At 43.7% G+C, this 21970-nt stretch overlaps 1 protein-coding gene and 1 long non-coding RNA gene across 3 annotated transcripts in view; both read left to right on the top strand.

Annotated features, from left to right (window-relative positions):
- Positions 1–1638: 1638 nt before the first annotated feature.
- LOC132592864 (uncharacterized) lies at positions 1639–6163 on the top strand. The gene is made up of 3 exons (XR_009558401.1): positions 1639–4100; positions 5231–5298; positions 5855–6163. It is a non-coding gene; the product is annotated as an uncharacterized LOC132592864 (long non-coding RNA).
- Positions 6164–12460: 6297 nt separating this feature from the next.
- The window catches only part of CDK14 (cyclin dependent kinase 14), a 237490-nt gene continuing 227980 nt past the window's right edge, over positions 12461–21970 (top strand). For both annotated transcript variants that reach the window (XM_060280771.1, XM_035129982.2), the window contains exon 1: positions 12461–13180. In XM_060280771.1, the coding sequence (XP_060136754.1) occupies positions 13081–13180 (100 nt within the window). In that variant the 5' untranslated portion in view covers positions 12461–13080. The remainder of the gene's footprint in view (positions 13181–21970) is intronic.

The following is a 21970-nucleotide window of genomic DNA, read 5'->3' as shown; positions in this document are numbered from 1 at the left end:
GAAGGGTTGTGGCCTCAATGCTGGACATTTAGAACAAATGTAGGAAGTGCATTTCCCTCCTACCCCTTGTTTCATACACTTTGACCCTACATGGAAAAGTAATTTTCTAAGCATCAAGTAACCAACAGAATAGTGTTGTATTCATCATGTGAGGTTGTGTGTGTGTGTGTGTGTGTGAGAGAGAGAGAGAGAGAGAGAGAGAGAGAGAGAGAGAGAGAGAGAGAGAGAGAGAGAGAGAGAGAGAGAGAATGAATCTTCCCCTAAGATCAGGGCTGGCCCAATACATTCTGCTCAGGGTGCTGATACCCCTGCCCAGTTCTACATAACAGAAGCTGACTAGACTGCCAGTTGAACTTTGCTTCAATGCTAGGGATGTGATTACATCCTCCGTGAACACCTGGGAGAGCATACCGGTAGCTGATTACAGGGCCCAGGAGGGGCCATATGGGGAGAGTGAAGCCTGGCTGGGGGCTCAGGAGGAAGAGCCAGGAGTTGCTACAGCTGCCCGAGGTGGTTGCTGCACTCTCTAATGGTAGGGCTGGCCTAGCCTAAGAACAATAACAATGAACCTCATTGAAAAACGTACCCAAGTTGTCTCGCTCTTTTCCTAGAACATATCAAACTCTCTGTCGGTGACACAGATGGTCTGTGAGTCGTTTGGGAGGCAAACGTTGGCAGCCTGATAAGCTCAGAAAAATGTGCTGCAATCTGGAACAAATTGTCAATTTAAAAAAAATCGAAGATAAGGTCAGAGAAACTGCTTTCAAAAATGTTGTGATGGTGGCGTCTTACACCTTCACAATCCACCATATATTTTATCAATGAACTGTGAGAGGTGTTGTAACAATATATCTCACATCATGCAATTGCTTCTGTGGTCTCCTAGCAGGATCCAAAGCTCAATGAGGAGCCGAGCTCAGACCACATGTTTGGTATGCAGAAGGTCCCAGGTTCAATTTCCAGCATCCTCCAGGTAGGGCTTGAAAGAGGCCTGTCTGAAACCCTCAAGAGCCACTTTCAGCCATTGGTAATGCTGAGCCAGATAGATTTGAGTTGGTATAAGGCATCTTCCAGTATGGTCCCAAGTCTTCTACGAAATTAAGTACCGATAGCAATAAATCCTGAAGTGGTACTTCTAGGCATCATTCTTGATGAGCTCCAGCCAAGCAGCATTTATTGCATAAATATTTAGCTATGTGAGTCTTTGGCCGGTCAGTGCAGCTTGTTCAGGACTTGTGCAGCCCTGAAAAATAAACCCATGGCTGCTTGGTATTTACAAGCATGGGACTTTGTAACTATGGAAAATTTGCTCAACAAGTTCAGCTTTCCAAGGGCTGGGCCAGACTGAAAGCTTTCTGAGTCAAATTGCACCATTTTCTTTGTTTCCTTTTCAATAAATCTCACTTGGTGCTGCAAGTTTATTGTACATATTTTTTAATCGATCTGTACTACTGCTCTGTCTTCTGAGATTTGTTTTTATTGTCTTTAATTTAAAAAGTTAACTACTTGACATGTAGCTGTATGTGTTTTGGAATACAGTACATGCAATTTTTCTGTATCTATATCTGTACACACACACACACACACACAACACACACACACACACACACACACACACACACACCGGTGTGAGTGTGTGTGTGTGTGTGTGTGCATATTGCTATATTATAAGTATGTAAGAAATTAAAATGTAAAATGGAATGCCAAACTTGTCTGCCTTCTGTGGCTCTGTGATGTCTTGTTGCCACAGTAACAGAAATTACAGCTTTTAAAAACACAACAAAAAATTCTGGCCTAGAGAGCTACAAGTAGGTCCAGATCTATGTCCATAATTTTTGTATTTCATTTAGTAATGATGATCATCAGTAAGACCTATGACCTGACTTACTGTTCTTCAGATTCACGGTCTTGGAAAGCTTCTAGATCCATCACAGTGCAAGAAATTGTAACTATCTTCCCTGGTTGAGCTACCTCCTCACAGACCAAGGGTGATTCTAGACTATTGTTATATTCAGGTGGGATTCAATCACACATCAGTGAGTTCAAGCTGTGAATTGTAGCTTAGGAGGAGGAGGTCTTGCACCGTCCCCGAAGATTGGACTTTTGTGATGACTGACAAAGTGACTGACAAATGCAGCAGGAAATGTTGGGTAACACTTGCTTTGATAGTGTCATCTAACCTCCCTGCAAACAAATCAGGATAACTGCATGATAAACAGGTTGTCTGAAAGCACTCCCAGTCCAGGCAGTGTAAGCCATTATTTATTCCTTACATTTTCATCCTGCCATTCCCCTAAATTGCTCAGTATGGGATAAGTTTCTGCCCCGTCACCACTCTTTTACCCTCACAAGCACCCTGTGAGGTAAGTTGGGCTGAGAGATTATGACTGGTCCAAAGTCACCCAGGGAATTTCACACATGAATGGGTATTTCAAGCAGTGTCTCCCTAAGTCATAGCTCGACAGTATAGCCATCAGGCCCATGCAGAGGCGGGGGGGGGGCAGCTGGGTACACTTGCCCCAGGCCTCAGAGGACAAAGCCTGCCAGATTTACTGCTGTCATGCCAATAACAAAACTCCTGCCCTGGACTTCAGATGACATGGGGTGTGTGTGTAGTTACACACATGTTGTTGTTGTTGTTTAGTCGTTTAGTCATGTCCGACTCTTCATGACCCCATGGACCAGAGCACGCCAGGCACTCCTGTCTTCCACTGCCTCCCGCAGTTTGGTCAGACTCATATTCGTAGCTTCGAGAACACTGTCCAACCATCTCGTCCTCTGTCGTCCCCTTCTCCTTCTTCTTGCAGTCCATGGGACTCTCAAGAGTCTCCTCCAGCACCATAATTCAAAAGCATCAATTCTTCGGCGATCAGCCTTCTTTATGGTTCCAGCTCTCACTTCCATACATCACTACTGGGAAAACCATAGCTTTAACTATACGGACCTTTGTCGGCAAAGTGATGTCTCTGCTTTTTAAGATGCTGTCTAGGTTTGTCATTGCTTTTCTCCCAAGAAGCAGGCGTCTTTTAATTTCGTGACTGCTGTCACCATCTGCAGTGATCATGTGGATCACACACATATTGGGCGTGCCTAAAACAGTCACTGTCTGTAGAACATTATATTGTACTTGGTTTCCAGAATCCACATTGGTTCTGTTTAAAAGTGCTAAACCTGTCCTTTACAACTCTGCGTCTCCATAGCGGTGGACACTTTTCTTGCATGCAGTGACAATCTTTAATAAAAGCTGCTTTTTGCCTTCAATTTTACACCACCTGTGCACAAAATATAATAAACACAGCAGGCAGGGAGATAATTATAGTGGCTGCCTGATGCTTGTGGTACTCAGTTTCCCTTGAGGTACATAAAACTCTGAACCTGATTATTTCCAAAAAGTGCTGTAAGTACTTTTGCAGGGTAGAGGGTGATAGACTGGGATTTAGCGATTAGTGGATTTTTAATTTGTTTTGGTACACCGTGTTTTGTTTTGCTTTTACTCACTTTGTTGGGTGTTTTAAAAGTGCTCTGATCATTCCTCAGCTCTCGGAATAGTCAAGCAAAGGTCATGTTTTCTTTTTATGGCACAAGAATAGTCACTGGCTGCCTGGGATTTTTGCAGAAACACTCATTTTATCGATTTTTTGCTTGTCGGAGACATAGTAGATGATACTGAAATTTAATTTAAGCTTTGATCTGCTGCAAATATATATATATATATATACACTGTGCTTATTTACTTGGCACTGCCTTTGAGATTACATAGCCTTTGCAAAAAGACGTGATGTGAAAACCTTATAGGAGGGAATAAAAGAGTGTAATCCATATGGAATCTCCTGCCCTTAGAAGTTAACAGCCTGCATATTGTGCATTACAATGGGGCTTGCAAAAGAGAATGTCCTGGTGGATATGCTCGAAGTAATTGCATTTCTTTTATCTGTTTGATTAAAATGTTTAAACAGGAGTGAGGAACCTCTGGTCCAGGACACATGTGACTTCCCAGACCTCTCTACATCGCCTCAGGCCATACCCTGAGAACATCTTGGCTGTCTCTTAGCGCAGACCCAGGTCATTGAGCCTGAGCTTCCACAGCCTCCAACCCATGGGTAGGCAAACTAAGGCCCGGGGGCCGGATCCGGCCCAATCACCTTCTCAATCCAGCCTGCGGATGGTCCGGGAATCGGCGTGTTTTTACATGAGTAGAATGTGTCCTTTTATTTAAAATGCATCTCTGGGTTATTTGTGGGGCCTGCCTGGTGTTTTTACATGAGCAGAATGTGTGCTTTTATCTAAAATGCATCTCTGGGTTATTTGTGGGGCAAAGGAATTCATTCATATATATTTTTCCAAAATATAGTCCGGTCCCCCCACAAGGTCTGAGGGACAGTGGACCGCCCCCCTGCTGAAAAAGTTTGCTGACCCCTGCTCCAACCACTATGAGCCACCACTGGCAATAACAGCATCACATATATTCTGTGCTTATGATATTTTATTCTCTTTCATTGCCATTATAAATGTGCATTTTATATTTGAATTCCTTCAGTAATGTTTCCTTTCAAAATGTTTAAGATGTTTAAAATTAACTAAATGTTAATTTTAGTTAACTTTGTTGCTTTAAATGTGGATCCTTGTAAATGTTTTATTTTGAAATCTTGAAGAGATTATTTTAGTTTCCTGTTAATTATTTTGCTTTGAATGTTATATTTTATGTTTGACTTTCTTCTGCAGTGTTTTATTCTGGATTGCTTTATTTGATGCTTTAATGCATGGGTAGGCAAACTAAGGTCCGGGGGCCAGATCCAGCCCAATCGCCTTCTAAATCTGGCTTGTGGACGGTCTGGGAATCAGCGTGTTTTTACATGAGTAGAATGTGTCCTTTTATTTAAAATGCATCTCTGGGTTATTTGTGGGGCACAGGAATTCGTTCATTTTTTTCTTTTCTTTTTTCAAAATATAGTCTGGCCCCCCACAAGGTCTAAGGGACAGTGGACCAGCCCCCTGCTGAAAAAGTTTGTTGACCCCTGTTTTAATGTGTTGTAAACTGCTTGGAATTTTTAAATTAAAAAGATAAAGTGGTATAAAAGGAAGCTGAAAATAATAATAATAATAATAATAATAATAGTAATAGTAATAATAATAATAATACCTCTCACTCGCTCTGCTCTGCACCCTCCTTGAGAGTTTGCCAGGCTGGAATGAGAACTTGAATGGCAACAACACCTCTTTTTTCCCTCAGTGGACAGATGTGGACATCTGCGGGAGCCTCTGACTTTGTGTGACTGGAATGTAGCTTCCTGTACAGAGGTAAGAGTCAAACTCGCTGCTCCACTCCACTCCACTCCATTCTACTCCACTTTTGCATCTGGACATGTGGTCCCAGAGGGAATGCAGCCCCATTGCTGCCTTCAACTAATACCAAGGCAGTGTACAATAGGACAATTCCAAATGAAATAGCGATTCAGAAAGAATTCAATGTGGATCCAAATGAATGATTTCCAGAGCATGGGCGTACCCAGCAAGGGGCAGGGGGGGCAGCTGCCCCCGAAGCAAAAAATAAAATAAATGGTTATAAAGTGATGAAACGAAACAAAATTAGGTAGGGCGATGGCGAATAATCGGTTGTTTACCACACTGAAATGGTGTAAAAACCGATAAGTATCTAGAGCCACCTAGCGACTGGTAGAGGAATCTATGTCAGCCAACCATTGGAATTCAAGGGAGGGAGAGGTCTCTAGCGGGCTTTAGCAGAGAGAAGAGGGAATATTCTAGAGGGATCTAGTGAGTTCCGCATCACTAAACTGAGCCGCCCGCCGCTAAACTGAGCCACCGGCTATTAGTTTACCTTCTTATTTACATTTAGAAGACATCGAGGCTGCCTCAATGGATATAAGAAACTGGTTCCAAAAAGGTAAGTTAAGTAATTTCTGTTGAAAATTAAATTTTAAAGGGTAAAGACCTGGCTCAGAAGTACAATGGTAGAGGACAGACTGACTGGGTTTTGTTTGATGAGCGTCCATGGAAATTATTCAAGGAAAATCAGGACTGGATTGAAACGAAAGTTTTGAACAAATTTTCTTCAAACCCAAGAAAAATGATATTAGTATAAGACATGTAACTAGAATAAAAATTAAGTTTTTTAAAGCAAATAATTGTAATAACTACCGTAACAAAGCACTGCTATAATTATATATAATTTTCTTAAAATTTTGATTTCATTTGCCTTTTCCGTGCTGAAAGGTCACAACCTGAACGGCCATGGCTTGCCCCCCCCCCCTAGTTTTGATCCTGGGTATGCCCCTGTTCCAGAGAATGCATTCTGTTTGGTAAATGGGCCTCCGTGTAGCTCATAATATATAATGAGCACACACAATCAATGTCAAATTATACACAATGTCATCCATGCAATAAACTCCACAACTCGACTCTTGTAAAGTGCAGAGTCTTGCAGCATAAGTTATTATGTAATTGGGTGCAACTATAAAACGTAAAACATATCTAACAACAACAGCCTCCTGAAAAGTTCGGGTGTGTGTGTGTGGAGAATTACCTGAGCATTACCCATGTTTTATTTTGGCTAAGGTGCTAGTAGGAGCAGGCTCCAATGGACTGACACCTGGCTGTCCTCCAATGGAACAGAGCACAGTCACATTGGGATGAGTTTTCCTGAGCACAGGGAAGTAGCATGTCCTGTGTAAGCATGGTGACAACCTTGTAAGCAGTGCTATTTTTCTAGAAAAAAGAGCTGCTAGAACTCGCCATGAATGCCTCCCTTGTTCTCTTATAATGGCAATGGTGCCCACCTGAGAGGTGTTGCCAGAACTAAGTTCCGGCTGAAAAAAAGCCCTGTTAATAAGACAGATCAGCATTAATACTGTATCCCTATATCGCAGATACCGTAATGAGTTGAAACTGAGTAGTGGCTGGTTTTAGGGGCACCTATGTGTGCTTGGCTTATATTTTTAACTGAGTGCTTGTAACTGACTGTCCTTTAATAGAATCACTTTCCAATTACTATACTTCTCTTTGTATAATCAAACAAACATGTTGTGTTAAATGGTATAGGGCTTGGTGAGGGTGAGACTAATAGGGTCTAGTAACTTAGTTTTACACAAATCAGTCATTGGAGCATTCCTGATATATTCACTGCCTCCTGTGCTAGTGAAAGAGCTTTAGCCGCCGTCTAATTCTCAAGCCGAACAGTCTGATCTTTTCAAGGTGAGCAAACTGGTATAAACGTATTTTCCTTGGCTACGGGAGAGATTTATGAAGCGTTTACACTGAGCTGTCAGGTGGAGTCCTGACAAGGTTATGCCTTCCTGATCAGGTGCTATTCTTGGCAACTTTCCCCTTCTACAAAGGATATTTCAGGGAGCCCTCATTGAACAGTCACTCATCCTGAGTACAACTGCATTCCTAATGTAATATCTCCGAGCATTAGACTCAAAGCACTTGAATATGATGAATAAATATTTAATTCTATTTATGCTACTAACTTATGCACAAGAGGCGCAGTCTATATATTTGAGCAGAATCAGAATGTAGCTGTAGTACATTGCTATGAAAAAATAGCGAGACCGACCTGCATCTTTTTCTTGGCTAAGGAAATAGAATATCTAGTTCCTTGCTTGGAAATGTTTTTCCAAAGAGGCCAGGAGATAGGGTGGCCAATTTCTAAACTTTACAGGGGGCGGGAGGGATCCTCTGTTTGCAGAGTTGGTATAAGGCATCTTATACCATCAACAGTTAGCCTCTGGACTGAGCACACAAGCCACTTGTTCAGTCTTCCCCACTATGGTGACATGGGCTTTATTTCTATTTAAGCAATAGTAGTTGTTTCCAAATAAGCATCTGTATGCACAAATTAGCATATGCTAATTTTATTCGAATTTGCACTCCTTTTGTGATGATGCGTTTCCTCTCTTAAGCCAATGCCTAAGTGACCATTGTGATGGCTGCCTTTGAATCTCACCACAACACGGGCAACAGGACAGTGTCTTGCATCCTACCAGAGGTCTTGGCACACACAGTTTTGTCTTCCAACTCCTCACTCTATTCCCACCACCAGCATCCCCACCTGAAACATCCACACTTCACTCTACCAAACAGCAGGGCAGGTGTTGCTGTGACAATGCTGTATATATGTGGAGCATTTAACTGTGTTTTTGATTGTTGCATTTTCATTTGTTTTTGTATTTAGATATATGCTTGTATGTATATTGTAAATCCCTTAGAGAAGATCACTACGAGGTAGTTATTATTATTATTAATAAAAAATCTATTTGCATTTCATTGCCAATAGCTACACTGAATTGTTATGCACCACATGGTACCAAATAGCTTTTAAAAATCTCCCACCTCTGGGCTGGCGTTTTCCTAGGTCGTCAGGCTTCTCCTAGGAGTCTTAGTGTATTCTGAAGAGGGTCCTGTGCTCTTGCTATGCTTGATAGGCTCTTCATTTTCAGAATGACTCAGCTTGACACAGTGGCAGGGTCTGACCTCAAGGTTTGCGCCAGGAGAAATCTTCCCCGAAAGTCAGTCAAGGAGATGTTGATGTTAACAGACAGGAGGATTTTTGCCCTTCTCCTCTCTCTGCTCCTCAAGTATATACAGTACTTGGAAGTTGCACTGGGCACAGAGCTTGTAGCTAATTGTCTGTCCCTTGCTATAGTATTTTTTTTATATAAAAAAAACCCCTTTCCTTGTGAACACATTGCTTTGGGGAATGCATGAATGCTGGTCTCTTTTAGCAGTTTGAATGTACTGTATAGACCAGGCACCCCCAAACTGCAGCCCTCCAGATGTTTTGGCATACAACTCCCATGATCCCTAGCTAACAGGACCAGTGGTCGGGGAAGATGGGAATTGTAGTCCAAAACATCTGGAGGGCCGAAGTTTGGGGGTGCCTGGTATAGACACTGACGTTTTCCACATCTCATCAAATCTGTAAGTGAGATGGATGAATTTTAAGATGCATGTGTGGAGGGCGGGAGGGTTGATTGACATCACCCCTCGTGATGCCAATTTATTGTAATATACAGATAAGATCATAGGACCCAACTCCTAGGGGTTGAGGTCCCTTTGCCCTCCAATAAAATGTGTGCCCCCCAAGTTGATGGTCATTGCCATTCAAATGGTGTATGTGCACCTTGACTTGTTTATGTGGGGTGGGGCTTACCTGCCTCCCCAATACGTTATTCAAGTTGGCACCCCTGGATAAAACATTTAATAAATCTTAGATTGCTTATGAAGTTGCAATGCTGAAATTTTCAGAAAGTAGATAAAATTAAGGCTTCTTGTCAAAGGAGGCTTTCCAGGTGTGTTGATAACATGACCCTGACAGTCACAAGCCAAAGTCAGTCATGGGATGACAATTGTGCCCCCATGCTGATCCCTGCTAGTCTTAACAGCCAAGTAGTTAGTGTCAGAATCAGTGTAGCTGATGCAGGCAAAAAAAAAACCCCAATTGCTATACAAAATCTGGGCATCCTCTTCCTGGGTACCTCCCACCCACCCCTGCCCGCAGCTCCCCACAACATTTCTGGTTTAGTGCTAAACTGCAACTATGGCAAGAGAAGACTGGTCAGCAAAAAGCTAAATCACAATAAACTACGAAGCTACATTATCAATCATTTGGTCTGCATTCATGCAGCCAACTTATTGCTCTATAAACTGATTCCCCTAACATTCAGACACCACATTTTGGGGTGATTCTGACAGCGCTGGTCCAGGATATTTTGCTCATTGGGGCAAAGGATAGTTCCTTCCTCCCACACCACCTATTTTGCATATAGAAGCCAACCAAATTGGTACAGTAGTTTATTTCATTTATTTAGACAATCTCTTTACCACTTTGTTAGCTAACACACTTGATAACTAAAAATCATTTCTAAGTGGTGTACAGCAAGCTAAAACAAATTTTACAAACATACACAATAAAACCATTAATACAATAATAACTAATAAACATCTATATTGCTATATCTTCCCCATCCCTCTCCCACAGTAAAGGTAAAAAGTTCATAAAATGATAGCCTTAGTGCCCATACAGCTTTGGGTTTTGTTTTCTCTGCAGGTATTATCATAAAGCAAGATAAGGCTGCTCTGTTTCAGTGGCATTTGGCCATTGTGGGTTATATTAATAGCATACAATCCAATCACTCACTGTGAAACTTTAGAACAGGCTGGAGATATCAGTATATTGAGCATGTACTGTCTGGAGTCCTATAAGGCCTTCAAAGGCAGCTCCTTTTCTCAACGCTGTCCAAGCTTGGGAGAGCTGTGCTGCAAACCACACTAAGAGGCAAAATGCTACAGTGTCCTCTTTTTGACCTAGTGTAGGAATCTTAAGTCTTCATTATGGAGACACTCCTGACATTTACAGCGCCTGTGCCAGCACTATAGATAACGGAGGCAGTAAACCAGTTCTGTTCCATGTTACTGTTCCAGGTGCAGCTTCTCAGTCCCACTGACCTTGCCTGGCCAGTGGTGATCATGCTGTGTCACCCAAGCCCGAATCTGGGAAAACAGGAAGCTAAGATCATAAAAACATACCCTCCAACATTTCTCTGATGAAAATAGTGACGTGCTAGTCAACAACAACAACAACAACAACAACAACATTTATACCCTGCCCATCTTCTGACTGGGTTGCCTCAGTCGCTCTGTGCGGCTTCCATCATAAAAACACAATAAAACATTAAAGATTTAAAAAATTCCTGTACGAAAAACAAGAAGGTAAATAAAAAGTGGGAATTCCAAAGTATTTTCTCCAGAGCTGATGTTGGGGGCACATGGAAAGTTGCAGAGAGAAGAGAGGAAGGGAAAATTCCACCCCACAAATCTAATTCTGTGCTGCTCAGGCACAAACACTGTTGGATACAGCCTATAGCAATTTCAAAAACAAACTCATTTTATTGTTACATTATATTGAAAATTGCTATATGTGTGTGCGACACACACACACACACACACACACACACACACATTTTAATTAAAATAACAAACTCACTGGTTGACCTTGGAGCAGTTACTATCCAACCAACCTATTCCACAGGGGGGCGGGGAAAGAGATGAGGGGAAGGAACCAGATGTAGTACCCTCATTGGAGGAAAAATGGTATAAAAATGTAATTAATGACATCTCAGTCTGCAGGGTGGCCTGAGGTAAGCCACTATTTATTTAGCATTGGCCCCTCATACAAATAAAGATACAAAATGGGAACAACAACAAAATGTTGCAGTGAGGAATGGCCTGTTCCAGCCTGCCAGCCAGGCTCTCTCCAAATATTTTCCATCCCCCTTCACCCAAGTTTTCCATTCCTCTATCTTTCTCCCTGCTTTTGCACCCTGTGCTAGACAGATAGAGCCAAATGGTTAAAATATAATTTGTACTGCCAGCTAAACACGTGCAGTAAAGGCGAACACATTTCCCCTAGTGCTGGATATCCTCTGGATTAATTCACCTTGGCCAACTGATGTGTTAAAATTCAACACTACCTGTGTACACTTTGCCTTTTATAAGTCTTTGTTAAGCTGTTATTGCAGAAACACTTGACCCAGTGTCATGCGGACAGCATAAAGTAGAAGAGGAAGTCAACTGCTTGTGCATTCATCTGTTCCGAAAAGCGAGCATGACTTTTTGCAGAGTGACATGCCAGTTTCGGCAGAAGTTGCTGGTGCAAAAGGCCAGCCCCCACAAAGTGACAGCGCTTGCTGGACCACCCCACCCATCTGCTTATATACCTCACGCTACTTTTCACCCCTTAACCCATAAAGGCCTAATTAAAACTGTTGGGTACTCGAGCATCCTTTCCCAACCTTGGGTCCTTAGCTGTTGTTGGACTACAACTCTCATCATCCATAGCCATAACCAGCAGGGCCCAGTGGTCAGGGACGATGGGAGTTGTAGTACCTCTGGGGATCCGAAATTGGGAGAGCCTGTCCTAGAGAGAGCATCCTTTCCCCCACCCAACTCCCATCAGCCCCAACTAGCACAGTCAGGGATGGTAGGAGTTGCCGTCGGAAACATCTGGAGGGGACCAAGTCAAAGAAGGCGGTGCTGGAGAAAGGAGAGTCCTCTCGTCAAATTTGGCGGGGCTTCTCTTGAGAGTAAACTTGCTTAAGGATTGCACGCGCGGGGAAGTGGGGGGGGGAGTTTGACTTCAAGAGGCCGCCAAGTTTCCTCGGGAGCAAAAGTTCCCGCCTATATATCGAGTGAGCCACGCGCAGGGGACGAGGCTGGCTCGGGGCCTGACGACTGAGAGAGAGAGAGAGAGAGAGAGAAGAAAGGGAGCCCAATTGCATTGTAAGGGAAAGAAAGAGAATTGAACGCTGGCGAGAGAGAGAAAGAAAACTCCCCGACGAGCCGGCGTCCCTCGCTCGGGCCAATGAACGGCGCGGGGGAGCGGGGAGCGTGGGCGGGGCGTGGGAGGCCTCCGCCTCTAGGGGAGATAGCGAGGGCGGCCGGGAGGGAGAGAGTTGTTCTTCGGGCCGCGACTGGAGGAGCAGCTGCTGCAGCTGCTCTGGCGCTCGGCTGAGGGGCGGCAGCAGCAGCCTCCCTTTTTCTGGCCGCAGCCCCTGACAGGGCTTTGCTCCTCCTCGGCGCCTTACTCCCTCCCTCCTGCTGCTGTTCTCTCTTACCCTCCCCATTCGCTGGGTCTCCTTCTTCCCCGCAGATATAGCCCCCCCCCCCCGCCCTCGCCTCCTTTCTCCACCCCTCATTGTCTCGGGGAGCGCGTCGCCCAATTCCTCGAAGGGACGGGCGGGAGAAACTTGGTTATGGGTGAGGACGGCGAAGTAGCGGCGGCCCCGGCGCTTGCTGCGTCTCGGGGCACGGGCACCTCCGCGTAAGAAGAGTGAGAGGGCGCAGCGCTTCCCCAGCCACCTAGCCAGCCCCCTTCTCAGCCGGACGGAGTGGGGCTTTCCCCGGGGCGTGTTGCGCTCGTGCCGAGCAGCATCGGCAAGCCGCCTCCTTTCGGGCTGAGGTTGCCTCCTCTTGCCTCGCTCCCGGGCGGGCGCTGGGTGACTTTCTCGCCGCCCTCTTCTCCTCCTCCTCCTCCCTTCTCCCGCGCTCGTCCAGCGGAGACAGATGTGCGACCTGCTCGACTCGCAGCCGCCGCCCGCGGAGAAGAAGCTCAGCAGGATGAAAAAGTTGCGGCGAACTTTGTCGGAGAGTTTCGGCCGAATCGGTGGGTTGAGAGCGAGCGAGTTAAGCCGGGGGGCGTCGGTGGGTTAGGCTCGCTCAGCTGCGTAAGGGCGTCTATCATTATTATTTTTGCCAGCCTTCCCGGCTGCGAGGGGCGGCATTGCGTACGCCTTGCTTGCTCCTCCTTGGGTGCCCTTGCCCCGCGAGGAAGCGCTAAGGGGGGCGGGCGGGCAGAGCTCTTATTCTGGGTCGCTTTGCGGATGAAGTCCTCTTTTTCTCTTTTGACGCCCCTCCCGCTTTCAGTTTTTTGTGCAACATTTGGTCGAATACGCAAAAGTTGCTACTAGATCAGATTCATCCCCCCCCCCAAACCCAGATAAGTGTCTCAATTAGAAGTGATTCCCAATTCAATGTATTTGGGCTAACAGCCCTTAAATTTATTTGTTTTTAAAAACGTCGAGTATTAATGCTCGACACTTAACAAAACTTTACTCTGTGTTGAGTATATTTTACATCTTAGTGTAAGGTTCGATGTTAATGTATTGGAGATAATTTAAGATTAGTTATTCCTTTGCAAACCTGAACTAAAAATCTCTTTCGTTTAGGCAAGAGAGGTTAAAAGGTGGCACCCCTAATTTCTCCCCTTCACAAAAGTGCATTGAAAATGGAGTAGTGATTTTTAATTCTATGCTAATTACCGACTGTGGTGGACTTGGGAGTAGAAGTTTCTGTACTCTGTATTAACTGGACCCATGCATTCAAATAGCCTTTAGTTATGGATTTGAGTGTTATGCTTTGGGAGGGGGCGGGAATGAATAGTATATTATACATGTGCCTGATGAACCACTTAATGCACTGCATCAGTTTTTGCCAACCTGGTGCCCGCCAGATGTTTTGGCCTGCGACTTCCATCAGTCCTAGCATGGCAGCTGAGCCTGATGGGAGTTGTAAATCCAAAACATTTGGAGTACTTCAGGTCTAGTGCAGGTTGCATTACACGTGCCTGAGGTTTGCACTGAAAAAAATGTGAATGAGACGAATGTGTATCGTAGTAGCATACATTCATTGCTGCTTTGATTGACTGCAGCTGTCAAGTACGGTACATATATCATGGCAAACGTGGATTTGATGTATGAGATGACCCAGTTAGAACATGCCCATTATATTGTAGAAAGAGTCAAGAGTAATGTGGGTCCGAATGGTTTATAACTTGAAACTACTCATATTGCATGAGCATAGCTGCCAAGTTTTCCCTTTTCTCGCGAGGAAGCCTATTCAGCATAAGGGAAAATCCCTTAAAAAAGGGGATAACTTGGCAGCTATGCATGAGGCACTATGAGGCACTCTCCTCTCCTATTATGAGAAGGAATGAGTCACAAATGTAAGGTAATCATCCCAAAAAGAAAAAGATAACAAAATGTGCAATGAATGAGCAGCAGTATTTGGAAATTATTTTGAGGGGTAACCTCTTTTTTTGGGTGGGGGCTCCGACATATCCACTGTTAATATTGTTATAGCAAAAGGAACATCTCTATTTTATTAGGCCCTGTTCTGTAATTAAAAACCAAAGTGGGACATGCAGTGCCACTTAATTACCGTACCTAGTTTCTGCTGGTGGAGTATAAATAAGTGAGAGCTGAGTTTTCCAAACGGCTTAGCTGTAAGAGAGGCCGTTGTTGGAATTGTGAATTAGCTGAACTGTCAGATTCTGGTCCAACTTACGGATCCAAAGTTAATTCCTTTTCCTTTAAATCTTTGCTTAATACTGTTATGAATCTGCAGTGCTGCTGGCTTGCTGACTCACAAAGGACTTGCAGGCTGACACACCATTGCGAGAGCCACACATATTTTAATTTCTGTTATTGCATCTCCCAGCCAGATTGCCAATCGGAAGTGACATAGGAATAGAAAAACGATGCCCCGTCTTCTAAACTATTCCATTTGTTTCTGTTATCTTGTGACCACTGTTTTACTTCACTCAGCCCCGCCTGCCACAGAGTTCTTACTCACTTTTTTGGTATTTCTTGCTTTGTCCTGAATATCCTTTCTAGAGTACAGAGTGTGATAGTGTGCACAAAGGGAGGGGGGGGGGGTAAGCCTCTATGCTTGTGCAAGACACTTTACAGCCCTGCCTTGAACAATTCCAAGAACTCTCCCTGAGTGTGTTTACTTGGGGTGAAGTCAAAGTGTGTATAGGATCGCAGCATAAACCCTCAAATTCTGAGCACATTTCTCTCAGAAAATTCCCCTGAACTCGGTGGGTGCTTGCTTAGGAGCTTAGGAGATGGGAGCCTCGGGCCTTAGGGAGCACCCTGTCTACAGCCATACACTCCTTAGTGGTCCTGCGTTGTTCCCTTCTTGAGTGCTTTTGCCAGGGTGCAGTGTGAGGCTGATAATGCCTCTTGCTTCCCTGGATGTGGACACGACTATGCAAGTGTGGGTAAAAGCCAGCCTGTTAGAATTTTCATTCATTGCCTCTGAAAGGAATGCAGCCTGCAGGCTGAAAAAGGGCTCCCCACCTCTGAACCCGCTGTCCTCATTACCTATGGCTTTACTTTATTGTTAAAAAAAAAACTGGATAACTTAACAGGGCAATCATCTGAGAAAGTTTGCTCAGAAAAGGAGACACTCCCACTTCAGTGTGCCGTCAGCCTGATAGGGAAGCATCTGGGATCATTCAGCAGTGTAAGAAATGAAATGTAATAAATGGGGAAGGGCTGTAGGCAGGGTGGATTTAGGGCTGTGAAAATGGTGTGCATGCACTGGGCTCTCAGTCTATGCACTGGGCTTTGGGAAGGAGCTGTGAGGCTCTGATAGGGTCCTAGAGTCCTCCTGCCTCTTTCCCAGAGCCTATGTAGTGCTTTCCAAGCTTTGAGAAGGAGGTAGGAAGGTTTTAGGACCGTATTAAGAGCCTCACACCTCCTCCCCAAAATCAGAGAGGTCTAGATGGAAACTGGTGCTGCTGCTGTTGTTGTTGTTGTTGTTGTTTTGTTTTTGATGCACTTTGAAAAAATAAGTTGGGGTGAACAAACAGGAAGGGTGTTTCTTGGTGTCAGATGAGATGAGAAATCCCAGTCTATCATTTTCTACATACTCCTCCTACTTAAATTAAAGTATTTATATATTAAAGTATTTACTTGCTGCCCACATCCATATTTCTGATGTCACTAAACAGTTCTGGGCTTTGGGGTTTGGTTTTTTTGGCTGCCCGCCTTCTTGCCTGAAATGAAACCCTAGTTACAGCTTCTTTAGGCATAAGCTAACATTTCCCCGTAAAATTGTTTCCACTTTGCCCTATTGGCAAATGCTGAACTTAAAAAAAGTATGTCTTGACAGTATAAATTGTTTTCTAGTCATTGCAAGCAGCAGTGACTTAGAAAAGGGGTGTAAAAGGATGTCTGATAGAAATATGCAATAAGCTTCTGTTGGGATTACTTGGTGTGTATGTCATTCCTTCAAATTAAGGTAAAATATAAGCCAAACTCATATTACCTGACAACTCTGAATGCTTAAAATATTACCTTGTTTGGGATGGCACAAGGACCCGAGACCCCTTTGTTGAAGCTACAGTTAGATTAGCCATAGCAAGGAAGGATTTTTTTCATTTTTCTTTTCTTTTTTTTTGGTAGAGGGTGAATAATGCAGTTTGAGATAACAAATATATAAGGTACAAAACTTAATCTGAGGGTTCTTGAAAATCTGGCACAAAACAGATAATTTGGATCCTGTTTTTCTCTCTGTGTGTTTGGCAAGTTAGCTTTCATGCATTCCCAATATTCCTTGCTGTTCTGCAGCTTGCTATCCACACACTAGGGCAGGCATCCCCAAACTTCGGCCCTCCAGATGTTTTGGACTACAATTCCCATCATCCCTGACCACTGGTCCTGTTAGCTAGGGATCATGGGAGTTGTAGGCCAAAACATCTGGAGGACCGCAGTTTGGGGATGCCTGCTCTAGGGAGACCTTGAAAGATTGTACCTAGGCTGCATTTTTCTGTTCCTCCCCAATCACTTCTCCCTCCTCCAGTGATGTCCATTCAGAATGGCAGGGCAGGAGGGCCAATAGAGCAAAGCCAAGCCCAGTGGCAGGCAGAGCTAGCTATTTCTGATTTTGCTTCTATCCTCTTCTCCAAAGGCAACACGGGGGCTAGGGAGGAGGAAGCTGACAGCCGGTTTAGCCACCTGAACTGGTTGTTAGTAAGAAGGCAGGAAAAGGGGTGGTGGTGGCTGAGACTGGTGGGGCAGTGCTCCTTTTGCTCTAATGGACCGGACTCCACTGCCTCCGCCCTCCTCTGCCTTTTCCCATTTTGGGCATGTGTGCAAATATTTCTGAACCTGAGTACATATACATATAATGTACATATACATATATTTTCTGGGAAGAGTGCAGGAGAAAATATTTATCAACCTTATCCAGCTAGTTACTATGTTTCACAAAAGGCAAAAAGGAAAAGGTTGTGGATTTTTGGGGAGAGGTTAGAGAGCAATATCAACTTTCCTTTTTGTTGTTGTTGTTATTTTGCTTTTAATGAGGTCTTGTGTAAAGCTGATGGTGATGACGACGACACACACACACACATATAAAAGCCAAATGTAAGTGCAGTGGTTATAGTCTCCCAGGTAATCCCCCACATTTGCTTCGTGGTGTCCTTGAGCGAATAACTTCTCCAAACTGGGCATGAGGCAATCAGTGGTATTGCATTTATTTGGTTTGGTGCTACCCAGCAACAAAAAGTTCAGGGTTGTGCTTGGGTGAGGAGACAGCGGAGATAGGGTTTGGTGACAAGCAACCCACTGAAATGGTAGACTGTTGACCCCACAAAATGTGCTCATGTCTCCAGGATTGACTGGATATGTACAATGGCTATATTTACTTATCAGATTTTCCATGGTAAGAGGAAATCCCGATTAGGCCCACATGTGGACATGAGCAATGCTCGTTTCAGGATAAACTCCTGCCTAGATTCCAGTATCTTGTGTTAGAATCCCTGATATGTAGCAGTTCCTTAATTCTGAAGGGGGCGGGTTTGAGGTTTGAATGTATTTGGTGCACCTATCCAGACAGATGATTTGGTTACACTTGTCCTTAAATTTGTTTTAGCTAAGCATTACTGTATTGCTAAGCATTTGAAAACCAGAAACCCTTGTGGATCTACTGCAAATCATCTAGCAATCTGCTAGTAGATTCTGATCTACCTTCTTCTCACCCCTTTCTGCAGTTCTTAATCGCTTGATTGCATGAGCGCACTGGAAATAAAAGTAGGCTGTAACTCTTAAGTTGTGACCACTGCATTGTGTTTAGGAGTGAGGTCCATTCATTAATTATAAGAAGTTGAGAAGAGTGCAGACCTTGTAGGCCAATACTGTATCCTGTTTCCCACATTGGCCCAGCCAGAGACCCCCAAGAAACCACCTACAAGACCTAAAGGCAATAGCCCTCTCAGGCTGTAGTAGCTGGCATTTATTGCCTTTAATCCTGGATTTGCCATTTATCTGTCATGGCTAATAGCCATAGATAGGCCTGTTCTGACTGATGGCCATTGCCCTATCTTGTTCTAGTGACTTCCATAAACGAATCGTGCACTGTGCCTTTGGGTCCCCTGAATATTATTCCTGATTCATTTTCGTTGGTGGCTAGCCTACAGTTCTAATATTACTGGATAATGGAAAAAAATATTTAAAAAAGCAACACTATTCCCTCCCTCCCTAGTTATCTTTTTTCTCTCTCAAGTAGAGATAGGCAGCCTGTGGCTTTAGGCATAAGTGGCCTTTGGGATAATTTCTTGCATTCCTTGGCTTAGTTTGCAAAGGTGGAAAATACATTGTTAGCAGGGAGGATATAAAAATGGGATTAGGAATGGGAGACGAAGGCAGAAAAATGCAGAGAGAACAAAACTCACTTTTGACATGGGTTCTTACCCTCTACTAGTATGATGCCTCCATATTCTGAGGAAATGCAGCTCATGAAAGGTTGCCCACTCCTGTTGTATACCAAAGAGCCCCAGGCACACTATAGACACCAAGGCCACAATCCTAATTCCTGGGAGTAAGTGCCCTCAAGTGTCATTGGACTTCTGAGTAGATCTGGTTAGGATCTCATTGTTAAGGCACCCAACCACACCACTGGTTGTTTTCAGAAGTGACTCTTCTGAATGCTTGAACAACACTTTCTTGGGCTCCTAATAAAACCCATGGAAACTGTTTTAAGAGCATTCTGAGTAACGGCCCTATGCAATTTCTAAATGTTTCAGAGACCAAATGGAATTAATTGCAGACTTCACATTCTGCTTGCACTGGGAAAATTAAGCATTTTAGGATTTGATCCAACTTTTGTGCCAGTTTGTGTCACAATCTACTTAAATATAAGCCTGTCTTCAAGGAATTTCGGAGCAGTTTGTGCATAGTTCTCAGGTAGTTTCCACCCAGCAATTTACAAGGCTAAACCTGCTTGGTTTCGTTAGCAGAATTGCATCACATGTCATTGGACTGGAACGCTTTGCTAAGTTTGCAGGGAGGTCATATTTTAAGGATGATGATATTTGGCATGGTCTTGCCTGGGGTTTGAGGGCTGATGTTCAAAATCACCCAGTGGTTAAAAATGCCACTTCTCCGGGTAGGTAGTGAACACATGGTAGGTAGTGCGATTGCCCCTTAGTTGCATTAATGCAGAACGATAGACAGCTGCTAGAGATAGACAACAAAAGATCTGTTCTCCCCTTATGAAATTGCTAATATTTTTTAGATCTTCTTCAGAGGCCCTGCTCTGGATGCTGCATCCTTCAAAGTTTAGGTGGGTGGCAATCGGGTGCAGGGCCTTTTCTGTGGTAGTTCTGTCTCTCCAGAGGTGTCTGCCTGGGGCTTGCCCCTCTGCATTTTGGGAGCTGGTTGAAGCCCATCTAACTGCATTGCTATTGCTGCTGTTTTTTAATGCAGCTTTTTGGTTTATATTTGTTCACTTCTCTTAAGGCTCTGAGTTGTCCTGGGTGCATATGTGGAGAGGCAACATGTAAATGTTTTGAATAAATGCACCTTAAAGGCTTAAGTGTGTACATAAAAATATTTGTGTGTAAGGAACTCTTTATCTTTTGTTGTGTGTGTGTGTGTGTGTGTGTTAAAGATCATGTATTTTGGTAGTAAGCTGGCGTGAGCCAAGAGTGCAGGAGTTAGTTTAAAACTCAAGAATTTGGCTAGAAGTTTAATCAGCAAGGTGGTAATAGCCATCTTGTAAAAGCTGAGCATTTTTCTTTTGTATGCTAGTAACTTTGTTTGCTACCAGCTAATTCAGCTGCTGCAAGTTAGATGCTGAGCTACAGCTGTTCTCAATTTCTCTCCTGTTTCACTCCTGTTGTCTGGGTGTTTAAACATAATGTGATTTTCTCACTCCTTGGTGATAAGAGTCTCTAAGTTGCCTTTCTGTGGAAAAAGCTACAATGTATAGCTTGAACTGCAGGAAAAAAGATGCATTTTGACAATTTTATTGTTAAACTGTGAGCAGACTTGTCCCCTTCGTCTAATGTTTTAGCTACCTAGCTGGAAGTTCTAGTTAGCGCTACTACTACTGTACTACTACCGTACTACTAAAATTTGTCAATGTTAAGTTTGTAAATAGTCACATATGCATTTTAGCTATACTTTTGACATATTTTTTACTAGAAAATTAAAAGTTAGGGTGGGCCATCCTTTATCTGCTGAGATGGTAGGAGTAAAGCAATGCAATGTGATCATGCATGCAAGACTCCACCCTACCCCCCACCCTCGTTGGACCTCATACCTGAGACCTGGAAATGAATCCTCCATATGTACTCATCTTCTGTGAAGTGTTCCTTCAGTCATAACATAATCTAGGGATCCTCATCTGACAGCGGATGCCTCTGGTGGTTCTCCATTTACAGGGCACCACCACAGAAAAGGCCCTGCCTCTGGTTGCCTAAAGTCCAACATTCTATAATGCCACAAAATCTGTCCCTGATCTAAGTTAATGGATATATTCATATAGATGAAGGCAGGCCTTCACCTATCCATTAGACAGCTACCCATTCTTCTCCCCTGTTATTAATTTTGAACCATTTATGAGTGGGCCATAAATATGGGTGTAGCTTAGACTTCACCATCCTGGTGTCCTCTCCATATGTTTTGGGCTTCAGCTCTCATCAGCCCTAGGCCATCTCCTCTGCATTTTAGTTGCCCAACTCCATGTGGATAGAAGGAGATGGAGATAAGTTATGGGGAAGTGTGGCAATACATTAAGCAAGGTGTATTATTGTGTAATTGTTGATTTCATACAGATGGAATACACTATAAGCAAACAATGGATGGCAAGGCGTTCGCAATAGCCTTATTGAACTATCAGCTTCTGGCATTTCACTTGCAATCTCCCATAGTTGTGCTTAAATGAAAGCAGAAACATGCAGATTCAAGTCCTGCTGAGCTAGAGGAGACAATGAATGTTGTATTATAACTTAATAAAGGGTTTTTTTCCCATGCTTGCTGTGCAGTTCTACTAACCTATGAACATTTTGATCTTTTTAGTAAAGTGTTATGCAAGTAAATATTCAATAAATGCAACTGGGGCAGGCAGCCCTTTTTTGTTAAGGGCTCTGTTCCCTTGGAGGTAATCTGTTGCGAGGTGCAAACAGACAGTGGGAGGGGCTGGAGAAAAAGTGGGCAGAACCTTCTCTTTCTTTCTGTCCTTCTTTCTTCTATTTCCTATTATTCCTTGCTCCGTATATGAAACGGCCTGTAGATCAGAGGTTGCCTACCTGTGAAATGCAGATAAATATTTCTTCTAATTTCCCCCGTCCCTAGCTCTTTGCTACTGGTTGAAATACAGTGCA

This window comes from Zootoca vivipara, chromosome 12 (assembly GCF_963506605.1).
Source record: "Zootoca vivipara chromosome 12, rZooViv1.1, whole genome shotgun sequence".
In the NCBI taxonomy this organism is placed as follows: Eukaryota; Metazoa; Chordata; class Lepidosauria; order Squamata; family Lacertidae; genus Zootoca; species Zootoca vivipara.
This window is presented reverse-complemented; position numbering and strand designations above follow the sequence as displayed.